This window comes from Megascapheus bottae, chromosome 3, assembly GCF_031878675.1.
Source record: "Megascapheus bottae isolate mThoBot1 chromosome 3, mThoBot2.hap1, whole genome shotgun sequence".
Lineage (NCBI taxonomy): Eukaryota > Metazoa > Chordata > Mammalia > Rodentia > Geomyidae > Megascapheus > Megascapheus bottae.
In genome coordinates this window covers 67134433-67162074 of record NC_143511.1, presented here as the reverse complement: position 1 = coordinate 67162074, position 27642 = coordinate 67134433, and the positions used below count along the sequence as shown (strand labels likewise).

The 27642-nt window shown below is 39.4% G+C and overlaps 2 protein-coding genes across 4 annotated transcripts in view; one reads left to right on the top strand and one right to left on the bottom strand.

Moving 5' to 3' along the window:
• Abca1 (ATP binding cassette subfamily A member 1) overlaps positions 1–10887 on the top strand; it is a 125023-nt gene extending 114136 nt beyond the window's left edge. For both annotated transcript variants that reach the window (XM_090330362.1, XM_090330363.1), the window contains exons 42-50: positions 175–295; positions 1406–1468; positions 2497–2603; positions 3702–3843; positions 4065–4199; positions 5045–5148; positions 5935–6027; positions 6660–6903; positions 7545–10887. In XM_090330362.1, the coding sequence (XP_090186488.1) occupies positions 175–295; positions 1406–1468; positions 2497–2603; positions 3702–3843; positions 4065–4199; positions 5045–5148; positions 5935–6027; positions 6660–6903; positions 7545–7685 (1150 nt within the window). In that variant the 3' untranslated portion in view covers positions 7686–10887. The remainder of the gene's footprint in view (positions 1–174; positions 296–1405; positions 1469–2496; positions 2604–3701; positions 3844–4064; positions 4200–5044; positions 5149–5934; positions 6028–6659; positions 6904–7544) is intronic.
• Positions 280–27049, bottom strand: LOC150065727 (protein NipSnap homolog 3A). 2 transcript variants are annotated; one of them, XM_090330365.1, is made up of 6 exons: positions 26947–27049; positions 24518–24728; positions 23173–23331; positions 20979–21128; positions 16274–16360; positions 280–383 (listed from the first exon to the last, which is right to left on the bottom strand). In XM_090330365.1, exons 1-6 carry the CDS (start codon positions 27004–27006, stop codon positions 379–381), a joined length of 672 nt encoding a protein of 223 aa, XP_090186491.1. In that variant the 5' UTR covers positions 27007–27049; the 3' UTR covers positions 280–378. The 2 variants fall into 2 exon arrangements, with proteins under 2 accessions (XP_090186491.1, XP_090186490.1); XM_090330364.1 differs by lacking the exon at positions 280–383 and adding an exon at positions 15428–16184.
• Between the last annotated feature and the right edge of the window lie 593 nt (positions 27050–27642).

The window sequence follows — 27642 nt, the reverse complement described above, 5'->3', positions numbered from 1 at the left end:
GGTAGTCAAATAGTCAAATTGATTTCCCTATTGTGGGCATTCTTAAACCTCAGTCCTGGTCAAATCTGAGAAATTATGGCAAGTAGGCTTTGCAAGACTGCCTTAGAGACTGGATTTTTTTAATCATAAAATAATTCAAATAGTTGATTTAACAAAATTCTTTCCCTCCATAAGACCTGTGAAGGCAAAGCTTCCTCCTTTGAATGATGAGGATGAAGATGTGAGGCGGGAAAGACAGCGAATCCTGGATGGTGGAGGACAGAATGATATTTTGGAGATCAAGGAGCTGACTAAGGTGAGTGTGAGAGTTCAGGCTCTAATAACTTGTCTTCAGTTGTTTCACTTTTCTTTTCGGAGAACTCGCATTTGGGTGACTTGCTAAACTAAAAAATGAAAAAAGAAAAAGAATGCTTTCCAAAATGAACCAAACTTCTGTCAAGTTAATATTAGTTAAAATATACCATGGACATTTCTTAATTAAAAAAATATCGTTGGTGATTACTTCGGTAATGTGAACATCCATTCTCACATTCGTTTGTTTTACATACTTCCCTACTCACTAAGATTGTGTATTTGTCGATATTGCCAAATGAGTTTCATAGTTCAGAATACTAGTGCTCAGAAGAATGGTCTCTTTGAGTCTTTTCTAGATGTCAGAACCTCAAATTTTTTTTGAAAAAATAACATACAGGGCTAGGAGTTCGGCCTAGTGGTAGAGTGCTTGCCTAGCCTGCATGCTAGGCAAGCACCACTTCCAGAAGTGGTGCTGTGGCTCAAGTGGTAGAGCGCTAGCCTACCTAAGGACAGTGCTCAGGTCCTGAGTTCAAGCCCCAGGACTGTCAAAAAAATACCATACAAGTTGGGTACTGGTGGCTTATACTAGTTAGCAATCCTTGTTACTCAGGATGCTGAAGTATGAAGATTGTGATTCTAAGCAAGCCTGGCAGGAACATCTGTGAGACACTTATGTCTAATTAACCACCAAAACAAACACAAAATAAAACAAAAAAATGCCTGGAAGTGGAGCTATGGCTCAAGTGATGAATACTAGCCTTGAGCCCAAAAGCTCAGACTTAGTATCAAGGCCCTGAGTTCAAGCCCTTGGACCAAGAAAAAAGTACAGTATTGTATAGCATTTTAAGAGTATGTATGATGTGAGTCAAATAAATGAAAAGTTACATAGATATTTGTGATGAACATACCAACAAGTCACATTTAAGCTTCTGAATCTGTCAGAAACTAGTTGTCTTAGAGACAGCAAAGCTCTCAGCACATTCGCTGTGTGACTAAGTCTTACTCATGAGTCTTATTTCGTGAGGTGTTTGGCTGACAGTCCCCTCTTCTAGTTGTTTGGGTGAGCTGGGAGTTACCAGAGTGCAAGGATTTTTGTATTTGTTTGTTGCAGATATACAGAAGGAAGAGGAAGCCAGCTGTTGACAGGATTTGTGTCGGCATCCCTCCTGGAGAGGTAAATATACTTTGTCTGCTTTGTGTTTGTCTCCATTAGTTCAGACTGTATCTACTCAAACAATGATGTCTGGTGAGGGGTGATACAAATGTCTAGAGGCCTCTCTGCTTAGAGCTGTGTGAAGAAGTCAGTTGGGAGAAGATAAGGATCCCATATGTTAAAATGGAACAATTTTGGGGCTGGGAGTTTGGCCTAGTGGTAGAATGCTTGCCTAGCATGCACAAAGACCAGGGTTTGAGTCCTCGGTACCACATGCATAGAAAAAAGCCAGAAGTGGTGCTGAGGCTCAAGTGGTAGAGTTCTGACCTTGAGAAAGTCTAAGGACAGTGTTCAGGCCCTGAACTCAGCCCAGGACTGGCAAAAAAAAAAAAAAAAAGAACAATTTCAGGTAATCTCAGGCTGTTTAAGGAAAGCATTCACTATTTGGGATGATGATGAAATTCAAATAGGCTTTTTTTGTTTTTGTTTTTCCTTCTTTTTCATTTGGGTTCTTTCATGCCTGTTAGTCAGATGAGGTGGCATTCTTGAATGGTAGGTTTACATCATTGTTTTCCACATATTAACATTGATCTCAACCTGATGACTCAATATTTATACATATACCCCCTTATATAATTTTTATTATAAAATTCATGTTTAGATATCTTTATAGTATCTTGAAACCAAGATATTATCATCGATATTTAAGAATGTTTGTTTGAGGCCAGGTGCTGGTGGTTCATGTAAAGGCTGAGATCTAAGGACCATAGATCAAAGTCATCCAGGGAAGACAAATCAGAGAGACTCTCCAGATCACCCACAGAAAATGATGTGGTGCTGTGGCTTAAAGTGGTACAGCCCCTGACTGGAATAAAAGCTAATCAAAAGAAAGGCTCTGAGTTCAAGCTCCAGTTCTGACCCATAAATATATAAAGTATGTTTTGAAGATCACATCATATAGAAAATAAGCTTAGGTGATTACTGTAGAGGCTCACTAATTTTTAGACTTGGTTGTTGACTTTGGCAACACACTGGTCTTGATTTTTCAGTGCTTTGGACTCCTGGGAGTGAATGGTGCTGGGAAATCATCAACTTTCAAGATGTTAACAGGAGACACCACTGTTACCAGAGGTGATGCTTTTCTTAACAAAAACAGGTAAGCAAAAGGCAGCCTCACTTTCACTACAAGGACTCCATCTTTTTTACTGTGAAGAAATACATCATTATTTTTCTGACTGTAGAAGTATTATTTAAGTGAAGTACAGAGAGCCTAAAAGTTACTTCTAAAAAAGAGCATTATTTAAATTTTCTCTGTTTCATTTTATAATTCAAGTACAGTATAATAATAGTCTTCTTCAGGCATAATTTACATAAATTAAAAAAAATTTAGTAAATACATTGGATTGTACAACCGTCATCACAGTTTTAGAACTGCTACTGCAATGTGTTCCCAGTAGCTAGAAACAAGCCTGGGTAAGCATCACTAGTCTCAAGGTTAGAGCTTTACCACTTGGACCTCAGTACCCCTTCCGACTATTTGCTGTGTATGTGGTGCCAAGGAATCGAACCCTGGTCTTTGTGCATGCTAGACAAGCACTCTACCACTAGGCCAAACTCCCGATCCATACTTCCCTGTTTTTAAATTTTATTTATTTATTTTTACCTATTGTGATCTCCAGTAGTGTTAAGAAAACAGACATTCTGGGACTAGTGGTGACCGTCTTGGACCGTCTTGGGCTGGGTATTCTGGAACAGGAAGTCTGAAGGTAGCAAACCCCACATAGTATGTAGTTGAGTCAAAGTATGGGTAGCAGAAAGCAGAAGAGGGTTATGGCCAGGATTTCTGGGCATTCTTAGGGTTCAAGTGGGTCACAAAGACTTTGGAGCAATGGGCACATGGTACATAAAATTGAATCACAGGGTCAATTCTGGGATGGAGACTTAAGTGTTAAAGTTCCAGGCTAACTCCTATTGTCAGTATCATGTGCTTCAATTAGCAGAGACTGAGGAATTTTGAAATAGAGAGCTGAACCTACATGTTGAAGTGTTGGGTGAATCAATACAATTCGAGATTGGATCCCTGACAGTCAAGATTAGCTGGCACCTTAGAGACAGAAAAGCTCCTAAAACAGCTACATGTAAATGGCTATTTTGGTGTTAAGCACAAGCTGACTTTACAGGAATATTTAGTCCTGGTGGTAAAATCAGTATCTCTAAATGCTGAAAGTCTTATTAGTTTTATTTTCCTTTCTAGCATCTTATCAAATATCCATGAAGTACATCAGAACATGGGCTACTGCCCTCAGTTTGATGCCATCACAGAGCTGCTAACTGGGAGAGAACACGTGGAGTTCTTTGCTCTTTTGAGAGGAGTTCCAGAGAAAGAAGTTGGCAAGGTATTATGCACACCAGAAAGCCAGCCTGCCCCGTTGAGCATTCTGGCACTATATCTTACAGTTTTTTTCACACAAGTCTACTTTGGTCTATGTTTCTATGCTTCCTGCAATGTGAATTGCTGGTTCCTTACACCTGATTTTAGGCTGGGAAGTCTAAGTGTACAAAAACATGACAAAATGAGTGAGTTAGACAGAAGCCAAGGTGCTCTTTATCTGTGTAGGTTGGTGAATGGGCAATTCGGAAACTGGGCCTCGTGAAGTACGGAGAAAAGTATGCTGGCAACTACAGTGGAGGCAACAAGCGAAAACTTTCCACAGCCATGGCCTTGATTGGCGGGCCCCCGGTGGTGTTTCTGGTGAGTCTATGTAGGGATGGAAACTCATTGTTTGTACCTACGTAGAAAAAAGCCATTTTTCAAAAGTCCTGTCTGCCAGGGGCTATTGTTGCGTGATTGGTATCACAATGTCAAGTGACCTACTGTGAGTGGCAGAGGGAAGTTTTTATGATAGCCAGCACATCCTGCATGTCCCTGTAGTACCTTCAGATGCTCCCCCAAAGGTATTCCAGGTGCTCAGCTTCTTGGTACCTGCTGTAACTGGAACTGAGGCTGGACATGTGATTTGGTCTTTCTTTGGAACATTTTCCTTCTGATAAGCCCAAAAGATGGAGAGTGAGGACACAGATTCAGGATCACCACTGTAGCAAATGGATCATAGTTCCTTATACACAGATAAATGAGTATCAGATTAGCAGCGGAAGTGACTCTTGATCTCTTCTATATAGAAGACTACTGAGAAAGACATCTTGGCTTTCATGTTATCCTGACATCTGATCTAAAACTAGCAAATGAAACATCATAGGAAAAGCTGGTGCTAGAATAAATGAAAGAAAAGAATTTTACCCAAACTGGATCTTGATTTCCGAAGAGGTTTCAGACAAAAAGCGTTTTTAAGATATACTTATTGGCAAAAGAGGATTGGTGACTACTGAGTTTTTAAATGCCTGCATTATTCAGACATTTATAAAAGTGACTTGTTACAGATGAGGGAGACTTACTCTTTTTTTTCCAGCAGAAATGGAAGGATAAGTTAAAAATTGTGCTGGTTTAAAAATGCTTTTTTTTTTAGTATTCATAACCAAATTCATCTTTAATAGTCTTTCCTCCAGTGAATAATAAAACTTGTTTTATTCTGTTTGTAGGATGAGCCAACTACAGGCATGGATCCCAAAGCCCGCAGATTCCTGTGGAACTGTGCACTCAGCGTCGTCAAAGAGGGGAGATCAGTGGTGCTTACGTCTCACAGGTGTGTAGGGAAAGCTTAGGTTAGCCTTTCCACCCTGTCACCCTAAAATTTCTTGAGTAGTGCACAGGATCATTTTGTAAAAATTATAAGATACAGTAAGGCACAATCTAACAATAATTATCATCTGAAATTGTAACGCTTGGAAACACTGTTATTATCATTGGCTTGTATGTGCTTGTAGAATTTTTAAATAGCCTATGTACATTGGTGTATGTGCATTCATAAATATAGAATACATATTTCTTACACCTAACAGTATATTGCGAATGTTATCTCAAGTCAATAAATAGGTGAGTTCATTTCTTATAGCTGCAGGGTATTTTTTTTTTTTTTTTGCCAGTCCTGGGCTTGAGCTCAGGGCCTGAGCACTGTCCTTGGACTTTCTCAAGGCTAGAGCTCTACCACTTGAGCCTCAGCACCACTTCTGGCTTTTTTCTATATGTGGTACCGAGGAATCGAACCCAGGTCTTCGTGCATGCTAGGCAAGCACTCTACCACTAGGCCAAACTCCCGCCCCTAGCTGCATGGTATTTTGCTAGATTATATCCTAATTTATTTGACTATGCCCCATGGTATAGACATTGGTTTATCTCTAGCTTGTCCATAACGGCAATCAGCATTGTAGGCAAGAGAAGTTTGTCCATGTCTTTATCTCTTGGCCACAGATGGTGCTATGGTCTTAGACAGCTGGAGATAATGCTTCTTACATGTTTTGGGTGTCATGGCAATATTGTCATGGTTACAAGAGTCTTTCTCTAAAACTAAAACCTCTTTCTGTTCCTACAGTATGGAAGAATGTGAAGCTCTCTGCACGAGGATGGCGATTATGGTTAATGGAAGGTTCAGGTGCCTTGGCAGTGTCCAACATCTAAAAAACAGGTAACCAAGATGATTTCTTTGGGATAATGCCTAGTAAGAAAGCTTGATGTTTATCTTTTTGTAAGAGTGTGTGTGTGTGTGTGGTGGCTTAAAAATAAAAATGAAGGAAAATTAAATGGAGAAGAAGGGTATAGTGGAGAGGATGAGGGTTTTAAGGTCAAACTGAGCTGCATCTTTAACCATAGACTGGTTACATGAATCACTGAAGGCAAATTACCTAGTCTCTTTGAGAATCAGTTTCCTAGGACTATTCATTCCAAGCTATGCTGAACAAATCCATTTTAAAATTCCCATGTGACATTATGATTAAGAAGTTTGGAGGCATCTGACCCTCACCATTCCTGACACGGGCAAGTGGCTAAAATTCTTTTGGGTCTGGGTTCGTGTGACATGTTAGACTTCATGCATTCAGGTAGAGATGGAATGAAATTGTGCATTCAAGCACTGAGTGCACACACATACAATAGGGGTTCAGTAAATGATAACTCACTCCTTTCCTTAGAATTGATCTCTGGGTACGTCAGGGACCTTCCTTTTTTTTCATGGTGCAGAGTTGGATTCTCAAGGTTAAGTATTCTATTGCTGTTTCCTGGAAATACTCCATTTCAGTGAGTTTTCCCTCCTGCTTTTAGATTTGGAGATGGTTATACTATAGTTGTGCGAATAGCAGGAGCCAATCCTGACCTGAAACCTGTCCAGGACTTCTTTGGACTGGCCTTTCCGGGAAGTGTCTTAAAGGAGAAACACAGGAACATGCTACAGTACCAGCTTCCATCTTCATTATCATCTCTGGCCAGGATATTCAGCATCCTCTCCCAGAGCAAAAAGCGACTCCACATAGAAGACTACTCTGTTTCCCAGACAACGCTTGACCAAGTAAGCTTCACATGTATCATAAAGGAGATTAATTTCTCAGGGTAGATTTATTTCTCCTGCCCACTCATTCCTCCATCCCCTCATCATAACCCCAGAGAAGCAGTTCATGTGATCTGTACTCGAATTCCTCATCCATTATAACTAGCCATGCTTTTTACAAAACTTCCATACATACACACATGAAAAGCTGTGCTCTCAGTGGTGTTATGGCTCAAGGGGTAGCCTTGAGCTGAAGAGCTCAGGGACAATGCCCAGGCCCAGAGTTCAAGTCCCATGGCCAACAACAACAAAAAAGGGATAATGCTCTCTTGAAAAAAGTATAGTGGCAGCTATGGTAATGACCACCACTTATTGAGTATCAACTATGAACCACTTAGATAACAAAAAGTATAAAACAGGCATCCAGTTAAGTATTTAAGTAAATGTTTTCTTCTCTTTCCTTTCGTGAAGCCTGTATGTGCTACACTGAGCAGTGGGAGGGGGGTAATAGAGATCATGTTTTTCATAGTCTCGTCTCACACAGTGTTCTAGATTGTCTGTCTGTATTCCTTAACTGCTCTGACTTCACAGAGGGAATAATAAACCTGAAAGTAGAATAAAGAAATAACGAAGTCAAGAGGTATTCGTTTTTCTGTTGACAGGTATTTGTGAACTTTGCCAAGGACCAAAGTGATGATGACCACTTAAAGGACCTCTCATTGCACAAAAACCAGACAGTGGTAGATGTGGCGATGCTCACATCTTTTCTGCAGGATGAGAAAGTGAAAGAAAGCTATGTATGAAGAACTCTGTTCACCCAGGATGTTGAAAGTAAGGAAGAGCTAGATCTTCCTGTGCAGCGTGTCAAGTGTTCCAGAAGAAAGAGATGGAAGGTTTTTTTTGGTGTGGAAAGAAATTAACTGGATACTGTACTGATACTGTTCAATGCAATGCAATTCAATGCAATGAAAACAGAAATTCCATTACAGGGGCAGTGCCTTTGTAGCCTATGTCTCGTATGGCTCTCTAGTGAAAAAGACTTGAATTTAGTTTATTATTACCTATGTGAAACTCTACTATGGAACCCAGTGGACATGTGGGTTTGAAGTCATATTTTTTTTTTTTGTTGTTCCTGTGTATGTATTATCACTGGGATTGCAACAAAAATGCAGCAACCAATCACGGCCAATGATGATCAAACTCCTCAGCCATTAGGGAACGCCATGACAGGAGAATGGGTTCCCAGTGATGCATCCATTGCTGGCAATGACTGTGCCAGGATTACTAGTGCCAAGTTGCTCGGAAAGTTGGAAGCACCAAGGTCTATGTATCACTTTTTTGTGAGTGTCCCTTCTCAGAATAGATCACTATTAAATATCCAGTGATCAGATGGTGCCATGCATGATTAAAGTCGGCTTTAACTCTTTGGTGAGCTGCTGTGGTGGCTCCAACACATAAAATAGGGATGTCTCTAAACAGGAAACTTGGCTTCATTGTTACATTGTGCCATGCTTGGAGCACAGGGGTCTCTAGGGTCATTTTCCTGGGACCCAAGAGTGGGAGCCCAACTACTGCAGCTGCAGGCTGCTGAGGTCAGAGCAAGAGATGAGAGATGTTGCATTCATTCACGTGTAGGGAGGGGCCTATCTATGTCTGTCTGTCCTGTTTGTGCGCTAACACGGTACACTGCATCTCAAGGTCCTTTTTGTATTTGACACAAGTGTGGTATTATGTCTAATTAGTCAAGAAAATGAAAAGAGGTTGTATTGGGACAAGGATCTTTGTCCTATGAATGTCATTTGGCATTTCAAGTTCTTCAGTTAACTTCCGAATCCATGGGAGGAAGGCTGATTGGACAAGCCTGTGGTGTACAGGAATCTGGCTACACCACCTGCTTTGCTAGCTTGGTTTTCTTTGAGTTTGCAGATTAGGCATCTGATTAGGAGGCAGTGACTAGAAAACAACGTGAGCAAAATCTTATGCATGATATTTGAATTTGAATTTCTTGCAGGTCACATAGAATGCTCTTAATCTCCGTCCACCAATCAAGTAGTTTTTGAGAGTATGTTATTACTGAATGAGTATAAATATGTGAAGGGGTGAGGAGAAATTGTTAGTAGATTTTCTGTGCCATGGTTTTTAGATAATTAGTTTATAATTATAGGTTATAGTCTTGTTTTGGACGCTCCTGCCTCCAAACTTTTATTTTTTTGAATAGCAACGATGCAAAAGCCAAGAGTGGGTTCACAAGACTGAACAAGGAAAAAGAATAGCTGGCTTTGAAACTTGAACACTACTTGAGCTCATGACAATTGATACCTTCAAATCATTGACACTGCCGAGATGTGAGACTCTCCAGTAACTCCCCGACAATCTCAACATTCTCATCTCTTCAATCACTAACTTAACATGACAAAAAGAAAAACAAAACAAAAAGACTTCTACGTGGAATATTTTTCAGACTATTCTAACCCAGTCTTTTTGTTTCTTTCCTTTTTCAACGAAACACTTTTAAAACTAGAACTGCACTAATGTGAATGTCACCTGTTTTGAGACAGAACAAAAATATGATATGGATAATTATTGTTTGGCGAGTTCCAATTGGTCTCCACGTCATACTGACTTCAACTTTTTCTAAAGTTTGACTATTAACCCTAAAGATAGAGGATTTCAAATCTCCTTCAATTTATATATTTAAATTGACAGAATGTTATTATCTAATTCATTGCTTGAAACAATGACTTAGAAATCACTGTGAATAGTTTTCCAGTATGATATTGAAAGTGTATTTGCAATAACTGTTGGTGAGATCACTATATTCTATGTCATCATCAAAGATAATTGAATTGTTCCAATTTTTCAAAACTTAACTTCTGTTGCGTTTTTATCCTACTATACTTCTTTGTTAAATAAAATCCATGAGCAACTCCTTGATTTAATTAATTTCAGTTTCATGCCATTTTTAAAAAGACATTGTGTAGTATTTAAAAAAAATACATTTTCACAGATTTAAAGAGATACTCCCTGAAAGTAGAAACAATCCAAAGTTACATATTTTCATTAATATTGCTGTCTTTATCCTACCTACCTAATAATCTTTTATACTTTCCTGTTTAACCCTAATTTTGGTAACATTTTTACCAATACTATTCTCAATAAATTTTTTTACATCTTCTCTGTGGAAAAGTAACTATGTAAAGTTTCAGAAATTCTCAAGGATTTAGAAATTTCTGTTTTGCATCTTTTGGGAACCTTGGAAAACTTACTAACTGTGAATAAACAAAATACAGAAGAAAATAGCAAGTCCTCTCTATGTAAATAACCTAGCATAATTCATTATTAAAAAACACAAACAAACCTCAAACTACTGTATTTTGATATCTGTATGGAAAGTCTATGTTTTGTGACTATTAAATGTTAATCATTGCTTCACTGTATAGTAGTCATTGAGTTAAAGGGAGGTATCTGTGTTTTCTTCTCAAGGTTGTATATATCAGGTAAAACTTTTCCAAAGAGCTTAGTGCCATGTAAGAATGAACCACTTTAATACTGAGATATTAATTTGTACCCTTGTTACTATTTACTAGTAGTAATGGAATACCATAGTAATATTGTTCTAATTTTTTTCCACCAAAATCACTGCATCCCTTTTTCTAGAATGTTTATATCCCCATAAGGGTTAGGTATGAATGATCTTATACCTTCTTAAACCTGAGGACAAAGCTGTTTTTGTGCTTTTTCTTTACCATTGGCCCTTCATTTCAAGCACTTTATGCTGTCTGTAATGGATCTATTTTTGCACTGGAATACCTGAGAATTGCAAAACTAGACAAAAGTTTCACAATAGATTTCTAAGTTAAATCATTTTCATTTAAAGAACAAAAAAAAAACCTAGAAAAAAACTATTTGTATGTCAGTGACTTTATATGACGTATTAAAAAGGCCTATTTCTATGTTGTAATGAGTCACAAAATAAAGCTGTGACACTTCTGTTCGTCTCCACAAGTTTACTTTTGTGCATTTGTAGCACCATCTACTGATAAGGTGTTGTAAAGCCATCCTAAAAGAACCAAGGGTCTTTCCTGGAGGGGAAAGCTATTTCAATCAGAGGGTGACATCTTAGAAAAGGTTCAAACGTCCTCTTAATTACAAGAGAACTCAGGAGACGACTTGAAAACAAATGCCTGTTCTGTACTCTCATGATTCAGTTTACATACCTGAAAGCTGGGGAAGTTAAGAAAGCTTCAGAGGTTTTCCAGTTGAATTTATTCTGCTTATTTATCATTATACTATAGAGATATCTGATAATAGACTAGATACACTTATTTCATAAAAACAGAACCAGTTTGGAAGAGGCAACCAAAAGGCAGCCTTTGGTACTCTTTTATGTATTCAACCAAAATACAATGCATAGCAAAGCATACTGTGTACATGAGCTTTTTGCTGAGAGTGATGGCTGAGGGTGGGCAGGTAGAAAATGTGAGAAGGGAAGTCATACTGAGTCTGTGCTGAAGATACTTCCTTGTTCTCCTGTGATAAGGGCTATGTAGTTCACAAATGTTGCTCTGATGCGATTTTCTTCTGGGAGTAAAGGCTCACACTTGTAATCCCATCACAACCATTGAAAGGCTAGACATGGCACTGTGTGTCTGTCATCCCAGCTACTGGGGAAGCATACATAGAGTTGCCATCCAGACTCACCCAGGGAGAGAAAAAGTGAGACCCTACTGTAAAAAAATAACCAAGCTGAGTTTGTCAGGTTTTTTTTTTTTGGTTATTCAGTTGTGGGGCTTGAAACTTGGGCCCTGTCCCTGAGCTCTTAAGCTCAAGGTTACTACTCTACTCCTTGAGCCACAGCTCCACTTCCTACTGGTTTATTGGAGATAAGAGTCTCATGGGACTTGCATTCCTAGGCTGGTTGTGATCCTCAGATCTCAGCCTCCTGAGTAGCTAGGATTACAGGCATGAGCTATCCTTGTCCGGCTGAGTTTGTAAGTTTTAGATGCCCAATAGTTGTCTAGCAAACTGAGTACCACACAAAACATCAAGGTTGCAAATCAAAAGACAAAATATTTTTTAAAAAACAAAGATATATAGTTTGTGTCTTTATATATATAGCAAAAGGGACTAAGGATGTGGCAAAAGTGTTGAGTACATGCCCAGAAAGGTAAGATCAAACCTTAATACCATCAAGAAGACAAAAATAGCTGACACAGATGGCCTATGTCTGGTCTGTAATCCTAGCTACTCAGGAGGTTGAAATCTGATGATCCTGGTTCAAAGCCAGCCTAGGAGGAAGTCCAGAAGAATATTATCTCTAGTTAGCTACCAAAAAGGCAGGGGTAGAGCTATGGCTCAAGTGGTAAGAGTTCCATCCTTGAGTAGAAAAAGCCAAGCAAGAGAGGTAGACCCAGAATTCAAGCTCCAATACTGGCATATCCAACAACAAAAACAAAAATAACAAGACAAGAACAGAATGGGTTTCACAAAGAGAAGTTTGCTTATCTGGGAACATAAGAAGCTCAAAGAAACAATCTTTTTCCATTGTGATCCCTTCAGGACTATGGGAACAGTCCTGATAACATCCTTTTTGCTGAGGCACAGGTCTGAATTTTGTGGGCAGAAGGTTCTAGACTTCTGAGTGGTTCTAGATTCTTCTTCAGTATTTACATCCCAAGGAATCTGCCATGAATGCTATATCACCCGAGGTGAAGACAAAGTAGAGACTAGAAGACACTTAGGATGGAGAGGGCTTATGCAGCTAATGTTAGAAATGAAGAAAATAATTATAGAATAAGGAGCAACTAGTGGATTTAGGAACAACCTGGCTAGTTAGTGTGGAGCTAAGAGAATGTGTAAGAGGGAATGTGAGTGGATAGATAAAAGTAGGAAGCATATACACTTCTGACTCATATAAATGAGAAAATGAGGAGTTTGCCAGTCCTGGGATGTGAACTTAGGGTCTGGGTGCTGTCCCTGAGCCTCTTTGTGCTCTACCACTTGAGCCACAGTGCCACTTCTGTTTTGGTTTTTTTTTTTCTGAGTAGTTTATTGGTGATGAGTCTCATGGACTTTGATAGCTTCAAACCTTGATCCTCAGATCTCAGTCTCCTGATAGGATTACCCCTGACCAGTGAGGTTTTGTTTGTTTTTTTTTTTTGAGTGGTGGGATTTGAACTCTGGGCCAGGGTTCTGTCCCTGAGCTTTTCAGCTTGAGGCTAGTGCTCTACCCTTTGAGCAATAGCACCACTTCCAGGTTTTTACTTTTTATAAGATGGGATAAACTGCTGGGCATCAGTGGCTTATGCCTATACTCCAGCTACTCAGAAATCTGCAATCTGAAGTTCTCTGTTCAAAGCCAGTCTGGGCAGATAAATCCAAAAGTCCTTTATTTCCAGTTAACCAGTAAAAATAAAATAAAGCTGACAGGGTCAACTGGTGGATCACCAGCCTTGTATGAAAAAGCTTAGGGAGAATGATAGGGCCCTGAGTTCAAGCCCCAAGATTGGTGCCAATGTGTGCCAACTCCCCCACTCCCAAAAGATGGGGAAAATAATAGCAAAATAATAATAGAATAAAATAATTATCTTCCTGAGAAAGATCAAGAAGAAAGGAAAGTGCAGCTTTAGGAGGCAAGACTAATGTGGCCACATCCTGCAGCAAGAGAGCGTAAAAGTGGGAGAGGCCACTTTTCTTTGACACACAGAATGATCATGTAAAGTGGAGGAGGGAAGGGGGGGGGTGTGAACTTCGATGCAAAGTGACCAGGAGAGAGGGCCTCTGCGCCAAGTCACTTCTGATTATTTTTCCCTTTCACTATGGTTAAGAGGTTCATCAGTTGAGAATGAAGACAGGGGAGCAGGTGTTGGGAATCGTCTAAAAGAATGGAAGAAGAAACCAATTACCGAAAGCTGAGGGCCAAGAAATAAACCTGGATAGGTAAATTACTTTCATCTTCAAATTAGATCTCTTGGAAGGCAAATCTTTGTCATCTTAGATTTTGGAGAAAGGAAAGCCCGGTTGGAGCTAATGCTGGAAAACAAGCCTTAGGTGAAAGGACATTCCCTTGTGCCACTTCATGTAGCATCACAAAGATCCAAAAGGAAAGCCCTCTTCCTCCCTTTGGCTTTGTGATTATATGGTCCACAGACAACTGATGCTCACTTAAGCCACTGCTACATTCTGAAGTAAAATGTTAATTGTAGTAGTTTAGAGTTCATGTTAAAACTTTTAATTAAATCTGAATTCTGAATTGGTGGTGTATGTGTATGGATAAAGTAAATGGAGTGAGTCAGACTTTTCTGTTAAGGTGGGAAAACAGTGAAACCACATTCTCAGAGGTGAATGCAGAGTGGCCTCTTGTATCCAAGACCTGAAATCCACACATACACAACACAATTAGGAAACAACATGGAGAGAAAAGAAGAAAAAGAACAACAAAAATACCACTGAGCCAATTCAGCCTCAATGGAGAGCTGAACGGGGCACCATGGTTACTGGAGAAAAGCCAGGCCACAGGACGCAGATGCGACTACAGGGAGACATGTGGCGTGGCATAATGGCGCCTGAGCTGGTCTAGTACTAAATATCATGTTAGGGGACAGGGTCACAGGAAAGTCCAAGTACCAGGCACTGAACCGACAAGCTGAGTAACCTATCAGACAAAAAACCTGCCTGTTTTTGTCTCCAGGGATTCAGGCACACCCTCTCACCTGGAAGGTGGTCACTTCACCTTTCCCCAGCATGAAGACAAGATGCCAGACCCTGCCATTCACCATGTGGCAATATGGAGCCAGTCAGACCTGACCTCTTTACTTCATTTCCCCCTGTAGCTTTTAAAGGGTTTTGGGCCTGCAAGTTCCAAGCCCTGAGGCTCAGATGCCTCAGCTTATCTATATAACCTGCAGACAGGATGCATGTATTGCCTTGGGTTACATGTAGCCTCGAGATGGAGTGCACATGCTTGATCTTGTGTGGACATCCTTGGCCAAGTATCATTTTCCTGCCTGGACATCTTCCCATGGCCTGCGTGAATCAAAGGAGGACCTGGGAGAAACCCTTGAAACACAATATGTTACGAGTTACTGAATTCCTAAATGTTTCATATAAATGTGGATGTGGGCTGTTGTTAGACTCTTCGAACTTTAGAGGTATGGAGAAAAACACAGAAGCTTGTGTCTGTGTGTACTGCCACTCTGCCTGTCTGCCTTCCCTGACTAATGCTGTCTAGGGAGCTTCGACTATGAAACCTAGTTTTAGACTGAGTATTAAATATACTGGAAATTCAAGATGTATCAAGGAAAATTCTAGAATACCTGAGTCAGTACAAAAGAAATTTTCCTTCTTGGGTTACCAGCATGCTACTTTTATGCTGTAACTTGACATTTATCATAAAACTGGCAAATTATCACTGTGTCACTACAGCAGGATAGTAAGACCTGTAGAAAAGAAAATATAAAAATGCAGCACACGTGAAATGGCATAGTAGAGAGAGATGCTTTTGTTAATTTTCACAGTTGTAAAGATCTCTTTAATATGAATATCTCAGGATCCTTGTGAGTGGCCCATGGGGAAGTTAAATTATTAAATTATAAATGAACGTATTTCAGCAAACAAATAAGTCTTCTATACATTTTTAATGCAGTGATCTGACTATATAATACGAATACAATCATTAAAACCATAATGAAAACAGTTGACTCATACGAGAATACACTTTTTCCAAAGTAAAGAGATACATTTGGTCCAACACTTTTATGGACTGCATTTGATACAACATAGTAAGCTATAATGAGTATATAATATTTCTAAATCTCAGAAAAGTAAAGCAGATGAAGAGATATTATATGTAAATAATTTAAAAATACTGCCAGATGAAAGAATGTAAAAATAACTATTTAAATATAGAAAATGACATAAAGGATTGTCAAAATACAGAATATTACAGAAGAAGAGATATGCTGAAATCAATGCATTATCAAAATCTTAATGACAAGCATTTCTAATGGGTAATAGACACTGAGGAAAATGCACATAGCTGTTTCCTAAAGTGACTGGCGATGGCAAAAGACTGAGATGACTTTAAAAAAAGTGTGGGACCCAGTGACTTAACTTACCCCCTCCTTCACATCATAGGGGGAACGATCCTCTTGGGAGAATTTAAGCACCATTTTCAGACACATCTTAATTCAAGGTTAATGCAATGCTTGTTATTCTGGTAGAAAATTATTTCAATGGTGAAAATGACGTAGGTATCAGAAGCATATTTTGCTGAGTCTCCAGGTAATTGACGCTTTCCCGAACTGGAAAAACATTCCATAGAAGGCATATAAAGTTTCTGGCTGAAACAGATTTGTTCTAAAAACCATCTATGCTTAGTGAAATAACTTACCGGCAGCTACTACTCGGGGGTCCTCGTGAGACTTATGTCTCCCGGCAGCACGACTATCCGCATTCTCGTTCCACCAAAGAACATGAACTGCTCAAAGAAACCTTAAGTTAGTTTTAGATTCATTTCTTTACTGTGTGTGCGTGTGTGTGTGTGCGCGCGCGTGTGTGTGCTGGTCTTGGGGCTTGAACTCAGGATTCGGATGCTGTCCCTGAACTTCTTTTCTTTAAGCAAGGCTAGTATTCTACCACTTGAGCCCACAGCTACACTTTTAGCATTTATGGTGTTTAATTGGTGATAAAGAGTCTCTCGGATTTTTCTTGCCCAGGCTGGCTTCGAATCACAATTCTTACACCTTGGCCTTCTGAGTAAGTAGGATTATAGGTGTTGAGCCACTGACACCAGACCTGGAATTGTTTTTTCATGTTTAGATTTTAAATATGGGGTCAGGGCTTTGGGAAAGAATTGTGTACATTAATCAAAGGAAAGCAAAAGTTGAGGGGAAGTAATATAAAATAACTAAAACAAAATTAAGATGAGATGCAAGTTTCATTACTTCCTTCTAGAATGTGTCTCATTAAAACAGTAGAGTATTAAAAAGTCATGCTTTTCCTAGGAAACTAACGTAAAAAACTAAAACAAGCTTATCTTCACTCTCTAGAGAAATCTGTTAATAAGTAACTTTTCCTTTAAAAGAAATGAATTAATCAAATCAGGTTCTCACTATACATTATGCTTACTACCAATTAAATATTATCAATGTGCTAATTTTCTGTTAATTTTTTAAAGATTAAAAAAAGAATTTGCCAGTCCTGGGGCTTAAACTCAGGGCCTGGGCACTGTCTTTGGACACTTTTGCCCAAGGCTAGTGCTCTGCCATTTAAGCCACAGTACCACTTCTGGCTTTTTCTGTGTATGTGATACCAAGGAATCAAACCAAGGGCTTTGTGCATGACAGGTGAGTATTCTACCACTAGGTTATGTTCCTGGCCCCTAATGTTAATTTTTTACTGATGCATACAAATATTAACCTTGTACATATTAATGGAATTTCATACTGTGTGTGTGTGTGTGTGTGTGTGTGCGCACGCACGCGCGCGCGCCCATACACACGCTACTCCTAGGGCTTCAACTCAAGGTCTGGGCACTGACCCTGAGCTTTTTTTTTTTTTTTTTTTTTTGGTGGGGCTTGAACTCTGGGTCTGTGGGTCTAGATATTACCCCTGAGCTCTTCAGCTCAAGTCTACTGGCCTACCCCTTAAGTCACAACGCCACTTTTGGTTTTCTAGTGGTTAAATGAAGATAAGAGTCTCACAGACATCAGTGCCTGGGCTGGCTTTGAACCATGATTCTCAGATCTCAGCCTCCTGAGTGGCTAGGATTACAGATGTGAGCCAACACGCACAGCTTCCCTGAGCCTTTCTTTTTTTGCTCATGATTACCACTCCCACACTTGGGCCTCTGTTCTACTTCAGGCTTTTAGGTAATTAACTGGAGATAAGAGTCTCACCGACTTTCCTATGTGAGCTGGTTTCAAATCAGGACCCTCAGATCTCAGCCATCTGAGAGGGTAGTACTGTAGGCCTTAGCCACTGGTGCCTGGCAATACTACTACTTTTTAGTGGCCATATGACTTTGTCCTTATCTATGTAATATCTTTTCTTCCAAGCCTTTATTATCAGTAACATATTCATAATATGCTTTTATATATACTTATAATTTTTTTAATAATTAAAATTTACTATGTAAGCCAAAAAGGTTGTGGGAGTAAGAGCTAATTCTAATTGTATTACCATGTTTTTTTATTTTGGATGTGTCATTTTAATTACATTTATGCCTATACTCATGTAGTATATATGCTTATATATAATGTACATAACATATACATGTTTTTATGTTTATATATTTATACCCACACAGTATATGTGTGTGTGCTTATATAAAATATAGGTTGCATGTGAGGTGTACCTATTTCTACTTGTGCACTATGAGTATATACATTACTCAAATGGGTCCTGCCACATTGTTTTTAGTATTTTATTATTATAAACAAACTGGACATATACTTCATTAGAGCAGCATCTAACTATATGACTATACTAATGAGACTGGCACAATGACAGTGACTATGAATTTACTGGGGAGTTACTATGTACTAGTAGGCCTGGTTTTAAGTATTTTTTTAAGTGTAAACTTATTTCATCTACTTCATAGCATAGGTAGTAGGTAATTATTTCCACTTTCATGGGTAAGGTTACAGAACTTTAATGAAGGTAATGGTTATGAAATTATTAAGTGAGAGAATTGGGATTGAAACTCACACAATATATTCTTTGCATAGTATGATTCTTGTATTGAGAACAAATTCATGTTCAAAAAGTCTGCACACAGTTTTGGTACATTTTCTTATAAAACATATATATATATATATAATATATTCTAGAAAAGTTTAGACAGAAACTAAAAACCTTTAATCTTATCATTCAAATATGTCTACTTTATATTTTATATCATTTCAAGTTTCTTTTGTGCACGTGTGGGTTTGTATGTGTGGCACTAGGGATTAAATACATGGCCTTACACTTGCTAGGCAAGTGCTCTCTCAATTGAGCCATGCCTCCAATTTTCCTTTGAAATTTCTTTCCAGTGCAAACTAATGCTAAATACATACACATTCATGAGTATTTCCTAGAAGTATTTTGACAAAGACAACAAAAATAAAAGCTTTTTGTTTATATTGTCAAATTTTTGGAAGGGAAATTAAGCCAGTGTGAACACTGAGTAAGTATTTCCTTTTTCTGACTTAACATTATACATATGTAATTATGTATAAGCTACATGGAAAAAAAGTTATTTAATTATTGCTTTAACCTGCATCTTCCTTAAGATATAATAATAGTCACTTGTACATCTTCTTTTATGTAAGGATTCTGTTTTCTTTTTGCTTTTGAAGCTCACATAATGGTGATATGGGTTATGTAATAGTTGATCTTTTATATAATCATCAAATTAATATTTCTAATAAGTTTCTTATTTTTGGCTTAGAAATTTTGGCTTAGCCTTGTGCATGCTATTACATAAGTTCACAGATGCCTTAATAATTGTATAACTATGTTTTTATACAGTGAATTTACAATGCATCTTAATTTTTAGTATGACATGAACATCAAATACGTTTATCCTCTTAACCTATTTTCATCTTGAAAATATATTTTTGATATATTCTAATGACTTCCTTTGACTATATGCCTAAAATATAATTTCCAGGTAAAGATCAGGAACTAGGGCCAGAAGCATGGCCTAGTGCTAGAGTGCTTGCCTACCATGCACAAAGCCCTGGGTTTGATTCCTTGTATGTGGTTTGATAATATATACACAGAAAAGACTGGAAGTGGTGCTGTGGCTCAAGTGGTAGACTGTTAGCCTTGAGAAAGCCCAAGGACAGTGCCAAGACTGTTGGGGCAAAAAAAAAAAAAAAAGGATCAGTAACTTGGCTGGGTGCCATTGGCCCCAGAACTATGACCCTAGAGAGGTGATTGAAATCTGCAGGATCATGACTTGAAGCTATCCCAGACAGAAAAGTCAACAAGACCCCATCTGTAGCAAAAGTCAGAGCAGACATGTGGCTCAAATGCTACAGCTAGCTTATTAAACAAGCCAAACAAGTGTGAGGATCAAGTTTAAACCTCAGTACAAAAAAAAAAAAAAAAAAAATCAGTAATTTGAATGGGTCAGGTTGAATCTTGAATCTTCATTGAACATTCAGGTGGGAAAATTGAGGAAAAAAATGGATATAATGACTTTCAAATATTTTAGTAGCTATTCTTAAAGATTTATCCTAGGTAAATATTACACGCATTTAAAAAAAGAATTTGGCACAAAACCTGAAAATTTTATAGTAATTTCAATTTAATAGTTAAATGCTCCAAATATATTTCATTAAAAATTAAAGAATGTGGGGCTGGGAGTGTGGTCTAGTGGTAGAGTGCTTGCCTAGCATGAATGAAGTCCTGGGTTCCTTTCCTCAGGACCACATTTATAGAAAAAGCAAGAAGTGGTAAAGTACTAGTCTTGAGAAAGCTCAAGGACAGTGTCTAAGCCCTGAGTTCAAGCCCTAGGACTGGAAACATAAATAAATAGATAAATAAAGTATGCATCTTTCTGTCTGTCTGTCTGTCTGTCTGTCTGTCTGTCTGTCTATCTAACCATCCAGTTTATTCACTCATATAGGATGGTACAGATGACAATATCTATGCACATAAGTTTCTTGTCTTTATACCTGATTAACAGTTTGATTTCTGTACTTCTGTGTTACTTATATATGTGCAACAGTGTTATCTTGTAGTAATGGATAACTTTTGTTCCTTTGGATTTCCATATGTTTTTAACATACACAGTACATTTTCATTCAGAAATTATCCCTCTAACTCAAGTAACAGTATTTTGGGGAAAAAAAATGAAGCAAAGTATATTTAAGAAGATAAAAAGAGAATAAAAATATTTTCTTAGTTTCTGTTTCTAAAAAGTGTACAGCATTTGAAACAGACTCTAGAAAGAATTAATAATCTAAAAGTGAAAAAGCCACAAATTAGCTTCAAATCTTGATATTGCAAAGAAACCTCAAAATTTTTCAGCAGTAATAAGACATAATGAAGAAAAAGAGAGAAAACTCAGCCAGCACACCATTTCGTGGAAATGGACAATGTACCTCTGTTGAGGGCTCCATATTCAGTATGGAAAACGCCGATGAGTTTAGCGTAGTCTAGGTTGACATGAGCATTAATTGTCCTTTTAAATGCATCACCCCACAGAGCAGGGCCCCCAGGCTTCATCTGAAAAGTAACCAATTCATAGACACCTGGAATAGGAGGAAAAAGAGTCATTTAACAGAAGACATTCAAGCAATTTTAAGGCAGCTTTGTCTCTAATGGTGGAAGGCTAGCTTTATGTGCACATATTTGAAGGATCATGTGTATGTACTTATATTTATTATTTTATTACTATTTTACTTATTATTTATGCTTAGAAAGTTATTTATGGTTTGAAAGTTCTTGCCCATGTTAACTCACCACGTTTTATAACAGATGAAAGGGAAAAAGGACTAGAAGCTACATACATGCTACTATGTGAAATATTTTGCATCTTTCTACGCTGTTGATGAAATAGATACTGATGATTTACAGCAAAATAGGATTTTTGAGCTCCTTGAGTCTACTAGAAAAGAACTTACTAAGAGCAGGATCTTCTGATTTCTTATTCTTCCTACTTCTCCCTTCCTCTCATTTTTCATTGGAGATATTTTATTACTGAAAAGAAGATTTGTGGGTTCTGATGGGTTTTATTTATTTAATTAATTGATTTATATTTTTTGTCAGTCCTGAGGCTTGAACTCTGGGCCTGGGTGCTGTCCCTGAACTCTTCAGCTCAAGGCTACTGCCCTCTCCCTTGAGCTACCAGCTCCACTTCCCATTTACTGGTGGCTAATTGGAGATAAGAGTCTCCCACCGTCTTTAAAGCTCAGACTTGCTTTGAACCATGATCCTCAGATCTCAGCCTCCTGAGTAGATAGGATTACAGATGTGAGCGCCCAGTTGGGTTTTGTTTTTTGTTTATTTTTCTTTGTTATTACATACTAAATATCTAAACAACACTTGGAAAGCTTTTTACCTCTAGTCAGAAGTATAGACTAGATGGAAAGAAAGAAACTAGGACATAAGTAGATAAAATAATAAATGGGAGAATGTAGAAATTAAAACTTGTTATAAAAATGCTAGATTATAGTAACATAGTTAAGCAGTTTTGTTTCATTCTAAAATCGATTCATTGATTCCACCAATTTTTTTTTTTTTTTGTGGGTCATAGAGCTTGAATTCTGGGCCTGGGCGCTGTCCCTGAGCTCTTCAGCTCAAGGCTACCACCACCCTACTACTTGAGCCACTGTGCTACTTCTGGTTTTCCAGTGGTTAATTGGAGATAAGAGTCTCTCGGGTCTTTACTGCTACAGGCCCAGGTTTGCTTTGAGGCTTTCTTTGAACCTTGATCCTCAGATTTCAGCCTCCTATGTAGCTAGGATTACAGGTGTGGGCCACCTCGCCCAGCAATACCACCAATTTTTAAGCAAAGATAAATCTAATTACAAACTGAGTGTAGTGGCCCAGCAATACCACCAATTTTTAAGCAAAGATAAATCTAATTACAAACTGAGTGTAGTGACTTAATCTTGTAATCCTAGCTATTTGGGTGAGACAGAAATGGAGAAGATTATAGGTAGCAGTCAGCTAGGGAAAAAGTACTAAGACTATATGTTAACCAATGAAAAGCTTGGCATGTAGTGCACAACTTTTATCACAGCTACTAAGAAGTGTAAAATAAGCTGGGCACCAGTGGCTCACACCTAGAATTACAGACTACTATTCAGGAGGCTGAGATCTGAGGATTAAGGTTCAAAGCCAGCCCTGCCAGTCTATGGGAGGTGTAAAACAGAGGGGCACAGTCTACACTAACCTGTGTAAAAAACAAGACCTTACTGAAAAAATAACAAGAGCAAAAGCATAGGGAAAGTGACGCACGTGGTAGAACATTACCTTAGCAAAGGCTAGGTCTTAAATTTAAATAATAAATATGAAAGTCACTAAAAAGTTACAATTTGGAAAAAATATTTTATATTTAAATGATTATCTTAATATTATGTGGGTTTTTTTTTTACAGCATAGTTCAGCTTTACCAATACATAAAAATCTAAATTTGGAAAATTTCTTCAACCTTAATTCTCAGTTATTTTAAGGACAAGATAAAAATTTTACTTTAGTTTCCTATCAACCGTTATTGTATGCTACTTTATGAAACAAAGGACTAGGTCCCTATCCTTAGTGAAATGCAAAATGGTTAGGACGAAGACTTACCTTCTTTTGGAGGTTTTCCAATTTTGCACCAAGGGACCAGATAAGTAATCTCATTCTCTTGTTTATCAATGAGAGGTAAATTTGGAAGGAGGAATTGTTCTTGCCACTCCTTATCCTCAGCCAAGGCTTTCCTAACTGCAGTTCGATGAGCAAAGTTATCTACAAAAGAAAAGCATTAAATAAAAAAACAAAACAAAACAACTTCAAACCAACTATACTGCTGTGGATTTTATCCATTCCAGCAAAACTCACCCACAGCGTTTAGGAATACTATTATTATCTGTGGAGATATTAGTAGGGGTCATATGGCTCATGAGCTCATGGGAATAGAAATGCAAGGGACCGTTGTCATGTCAGAGAATGGACTTCAAAGGCTCTACCACTTCTTGGGTGGCTGTGTGAGTCATAGTGTCCTTCTGTGGTCAGCTTTGTGTGTAAAAATAGAAATGATGCAACAACCATGTCCAGGAGTGATGTCAGGATCCAATAAATTCATATATGAAAAGGACTTACCACAGTGCTCACACCTAGTTAGTACTCAGTGCGTGTGTGTGTGTGTGTGTGTGTGTGTGTGTGTGTGTGTGTGTGTACACCTCTTATTCAACTGAGGATGTAACTGGCAGTTCCAAGGACACAGAACTTTTTGTTTGCTTTTGCCAAGGACCACTGCTAGCCTTGAGCAAATGAAGTTCAAGGATACTGCCGAGACCCTAAATTTAAGCCTTCAGACTAGCACACACAGAGAAAATATTCTAGAAAAATATCCTAGGTGCCGTCCCTTATGTCTTCTTTTCTTTCTTTTTTGTTTTTCTTTTTGTTGTCTTGAACTCTGGGCCTGGGTGTTGTCCCTGAGCTCTTTAGCTCAAGGCTACCACCCTACTCCTTGAGCCACAGCACCACTTCTAGTTTTCTGGTGGTTAATTGGAGATAGGAGTCTCTTAGTCTTTAGTGCCTGGGCTGGGTTTGAACTGCGATCCTCATATTGCAGCCTTCCGAGTAGCTGGAATCACAGGCATGAGCCACCGTGCCCAGCATCCCTTACGTTTTCTATTCAAGGCTGTGTACCTTACTACTTGTATCATAGCTGCAATTCTAGCTTTTTGGTGGGAATTAGACATAAAAGGCTCAGAAATTTTTCTGTCCAGGTTGACCTAAAAATGTGCTCCTTAGGTCTCAGCTCCTGAGAGTTAAGATTACAGTGGTGAGCCACAGCATTTTGCTCTACCTTGCTTTCTAATAGCTTTACTTAATAAGTTTCTATAGCACTACAGGATTCAAGAACTATGTCTCATGTTACATCCAACAGAACAAATATATCTGTATGGAACACAAACTGTATGCATACCATACTTCCAAATATGAAATACTGTGTTCATTCTGCCTCCAAAGTCTACACTCCAATATCCAACCAGTTCAGAATGAGCTGTCCGAAGGTGAACATGTTTCTTAATATTTTCCAGGAACTCATTCATCTTTGAGGACTTAAGATAGTAGGTACGAAATTCATAGAATGTTCCATCATTTTGTCTGGGGCCTGTAGCAAAAGATGCACATGCCTGTAGAGAGATAAGACAAACAAATATTTGGGGGAAAGGTAGGACATGTGATGTTCAGTTACAACCACATTTGATTCTAGAAAAAAGGGACATATTGATGCTTGTACTTTTATTAGCTTTCCTTAGACGTATTTATGTAGAGGCATCAGTAAAGATAACCACTACCTGAGATGCTATTGTGAACCAGCAAGAATTCTCCTTTAACCACTTTTCCTTAAGTAGATGCTTAGTGCAGGTACTGCTGTTCTGCTGATGTTGCTTTATCTGAGAAATTTAGAAATTTCTCTATGCAGCCAAAATTTTTACTCAATAGTGTATTTGTCCAGATGAACTTTAGATACATGCCTTTTGGCAAGCATAATAAAAGTATGTTTTACTAAAAGACTTTTTCAAGTTCTTTAAAAGTTAGAAATCACACAAAGTCTCAGCTTAATTTTAATTACATTCTAAAATTTCTGTGTCAGGATTGTATACAGAGATTCCCTTCTTGAATACTTGTTTGTTAAACATGGCATTTGAAATATGATGTAAAAAAAATCAGTGCTAATGAAATCTTTTAATAAAATAAATAAAAATTATGGAGACACACCAAAAAAAAGCAAGAAATTGCTGCATAGGTTAAATATCCCACACTGAGTGAATACAGAAAATTCACTGGTTAAAAGCAGGCATGAGATGTAACTAATGCAACAGGATGCTATGTTTTTCAATTGCATTGTAATATAGTGGTAAAATACACATGCATGCTGAAAAGGGAGACTTCAAACAGAATTGTATGAATCAGTATTGGTTTCTAAAGAGAGATGTGTAGGGATGAAAAATAATTACCCCCAGACTCAAAATTATTCCCCTTCCACTAGACAGAATAGAAACTCAGCTTGACCCAAAGATAAGAGTTTGGAACCCAGAGGATACATAAACAGGAAAGAACAGTTAATAAGTCACCTTATCTGAAAGGAATCTCTGGACCATAATTAACAGTTGTTTGTGGTTTTCACAAGTGTAGAATGCCCCCCCCAAGTTGCCTAGCAACTGTTTGTGATTTTTGCCTTTAAATAGACTGTGTAAAACCTATCAACTCCTCCCAGCTGGCTGCTGAGTGCCTGAGGAAGAGTTCCTTGCCTGGCTAGTATCCTGCAATAAAACCTTGCTGTTGCATTTCTTCTTTAGGGGACCCCTCCTCTGGGCACAACAGATGCACTATTAAGATCATCTTTAAGTCTTTCCTGGTCTGAGATTATGGAACACTGGTTCCTCCTTCTGTTTAGTGTGAAAAAATATAAATTTATTTTGAGTACTGTAACATTCACAAGGAATGTTTCACCATAAATTATTCTATGTGTGTGCAAACATGTGCATAAGTACATAACATACAACACACGCATATACCATTCTAGTGTACAGATCCATTTAATGTAGGTTAGATAGGTCAGCGCCATTTCCTGGCACTAATGACTCCAGACAAGTCTTTTAAAGCAGTTTTTGTGTCTACAAAGCTATGTTTAATTTAGGGCTTACTTTCACTACCTAGTATGTCTAATGAAGGTAATTCGCTTTGATTTTAGTATCCTCTGTTTACTGCAAGGAAGTAATCAATTCTTGGCCTCACCCCTCTGCAGTGACCACCAGAAGGGTAAATAAAGACCGCAGCTAACATCAGGTGAGTTCAGAAACTCTGTATCCACCGAAAAAAGCCGACCAGTGAACCCTTCCCATCTTGCTACCTGAAAAGGCAGCCAGAGCCCAAACTTGGGCCGGAAAGGACATCTTCGGGCTACCTTGATAGAACAGGGCCGGGTCTGACATGGGAAACCCTTGGTCCTTTTTGTACATTTCTCATCTGGGAAGGTAATTTCTCGTTTCGTGACGTTTCCTTCTCAGCTGGGCGGTGGGGGGAGGGCAGTGGGGTGACACAAGGCAGCTCGTCCTGAGCCATGACCTCCCCGAAGTACTGCACGTACCGCGCCCGTGCACCGAGGCTGGGCCCCCCTCACTCCTCCCCCGGGCGGGCAGGAGGCAGACACTGCCAGGCGCGGGCGCCCAGCCGCAGCCCCCCTCCTCTCCACCCGCACAGGCCGCGCGCCCCCGCGCAGGTCCTAAGGCTCCACCCCTCTCTCGGGGCGGCCCCCCCCCCACGTCCCCCGAGCTTTGGTGTCCCTCCCTGCACACACACACACACACACCCACCCCACCCGTCCTCACAGCCTCCTCCCCCCACCTGTGGCGCGAGCACCCGCCCGGAGAGCGCGCTGGTCAGGCGGCCGCGGAGGGCAAGCATGGCGAGGTTGGAGCGCTGAGTCCCAGGCGACTGCAGTTCGGGCTTCCTGGAATGGGCGGTGTGCGGGGTGGTGGGCGGGGCCAGCTGATGGACAGCCCCGCCCCACCCCGCCCCGCCCCACCCCGGGGCTGAGGTCCCAGCCAAGGATCTCCTCAGCTCCATAACCATGTGCGTGGATGAGGCGAAGCAGAACGAACTCCAGGGTATGGAAACTGTTAAGGGGAGCAGGGACTGGCGCCATCCAGAATGCCTAAGAGTTCCCCCACCCCATTGTGGAAGGTCGACAATGGTACAGCCCAGCCACCTTGACCTTCCCACCCCCCTCCCCCATGAGGAGGGTTATCTGGTACAGCCCAGCCACCTTTGCCCTTCAAGGGAGGGGCAACCTTGACCTTCTCCCCACCCCCCATGAGGAGGGATATCCGCTTGGGTGGGTGTGGGACCTTCCCAATTTGCCCGCCAACTCCAACTAAGGTGATAGGTAAATTCAAACACTAGGCTGTAACCCTATTGGCTACCTGCGTGTGGCTGGAGCTGGCAATGGTCCCTCTGTGTATGTGACTATCCCATTGGCCACTTGTGTGGCCAGGTTCGACCGCATGGGTTTTGCCCTTAAAAACCCAGGGTGAGCACTGC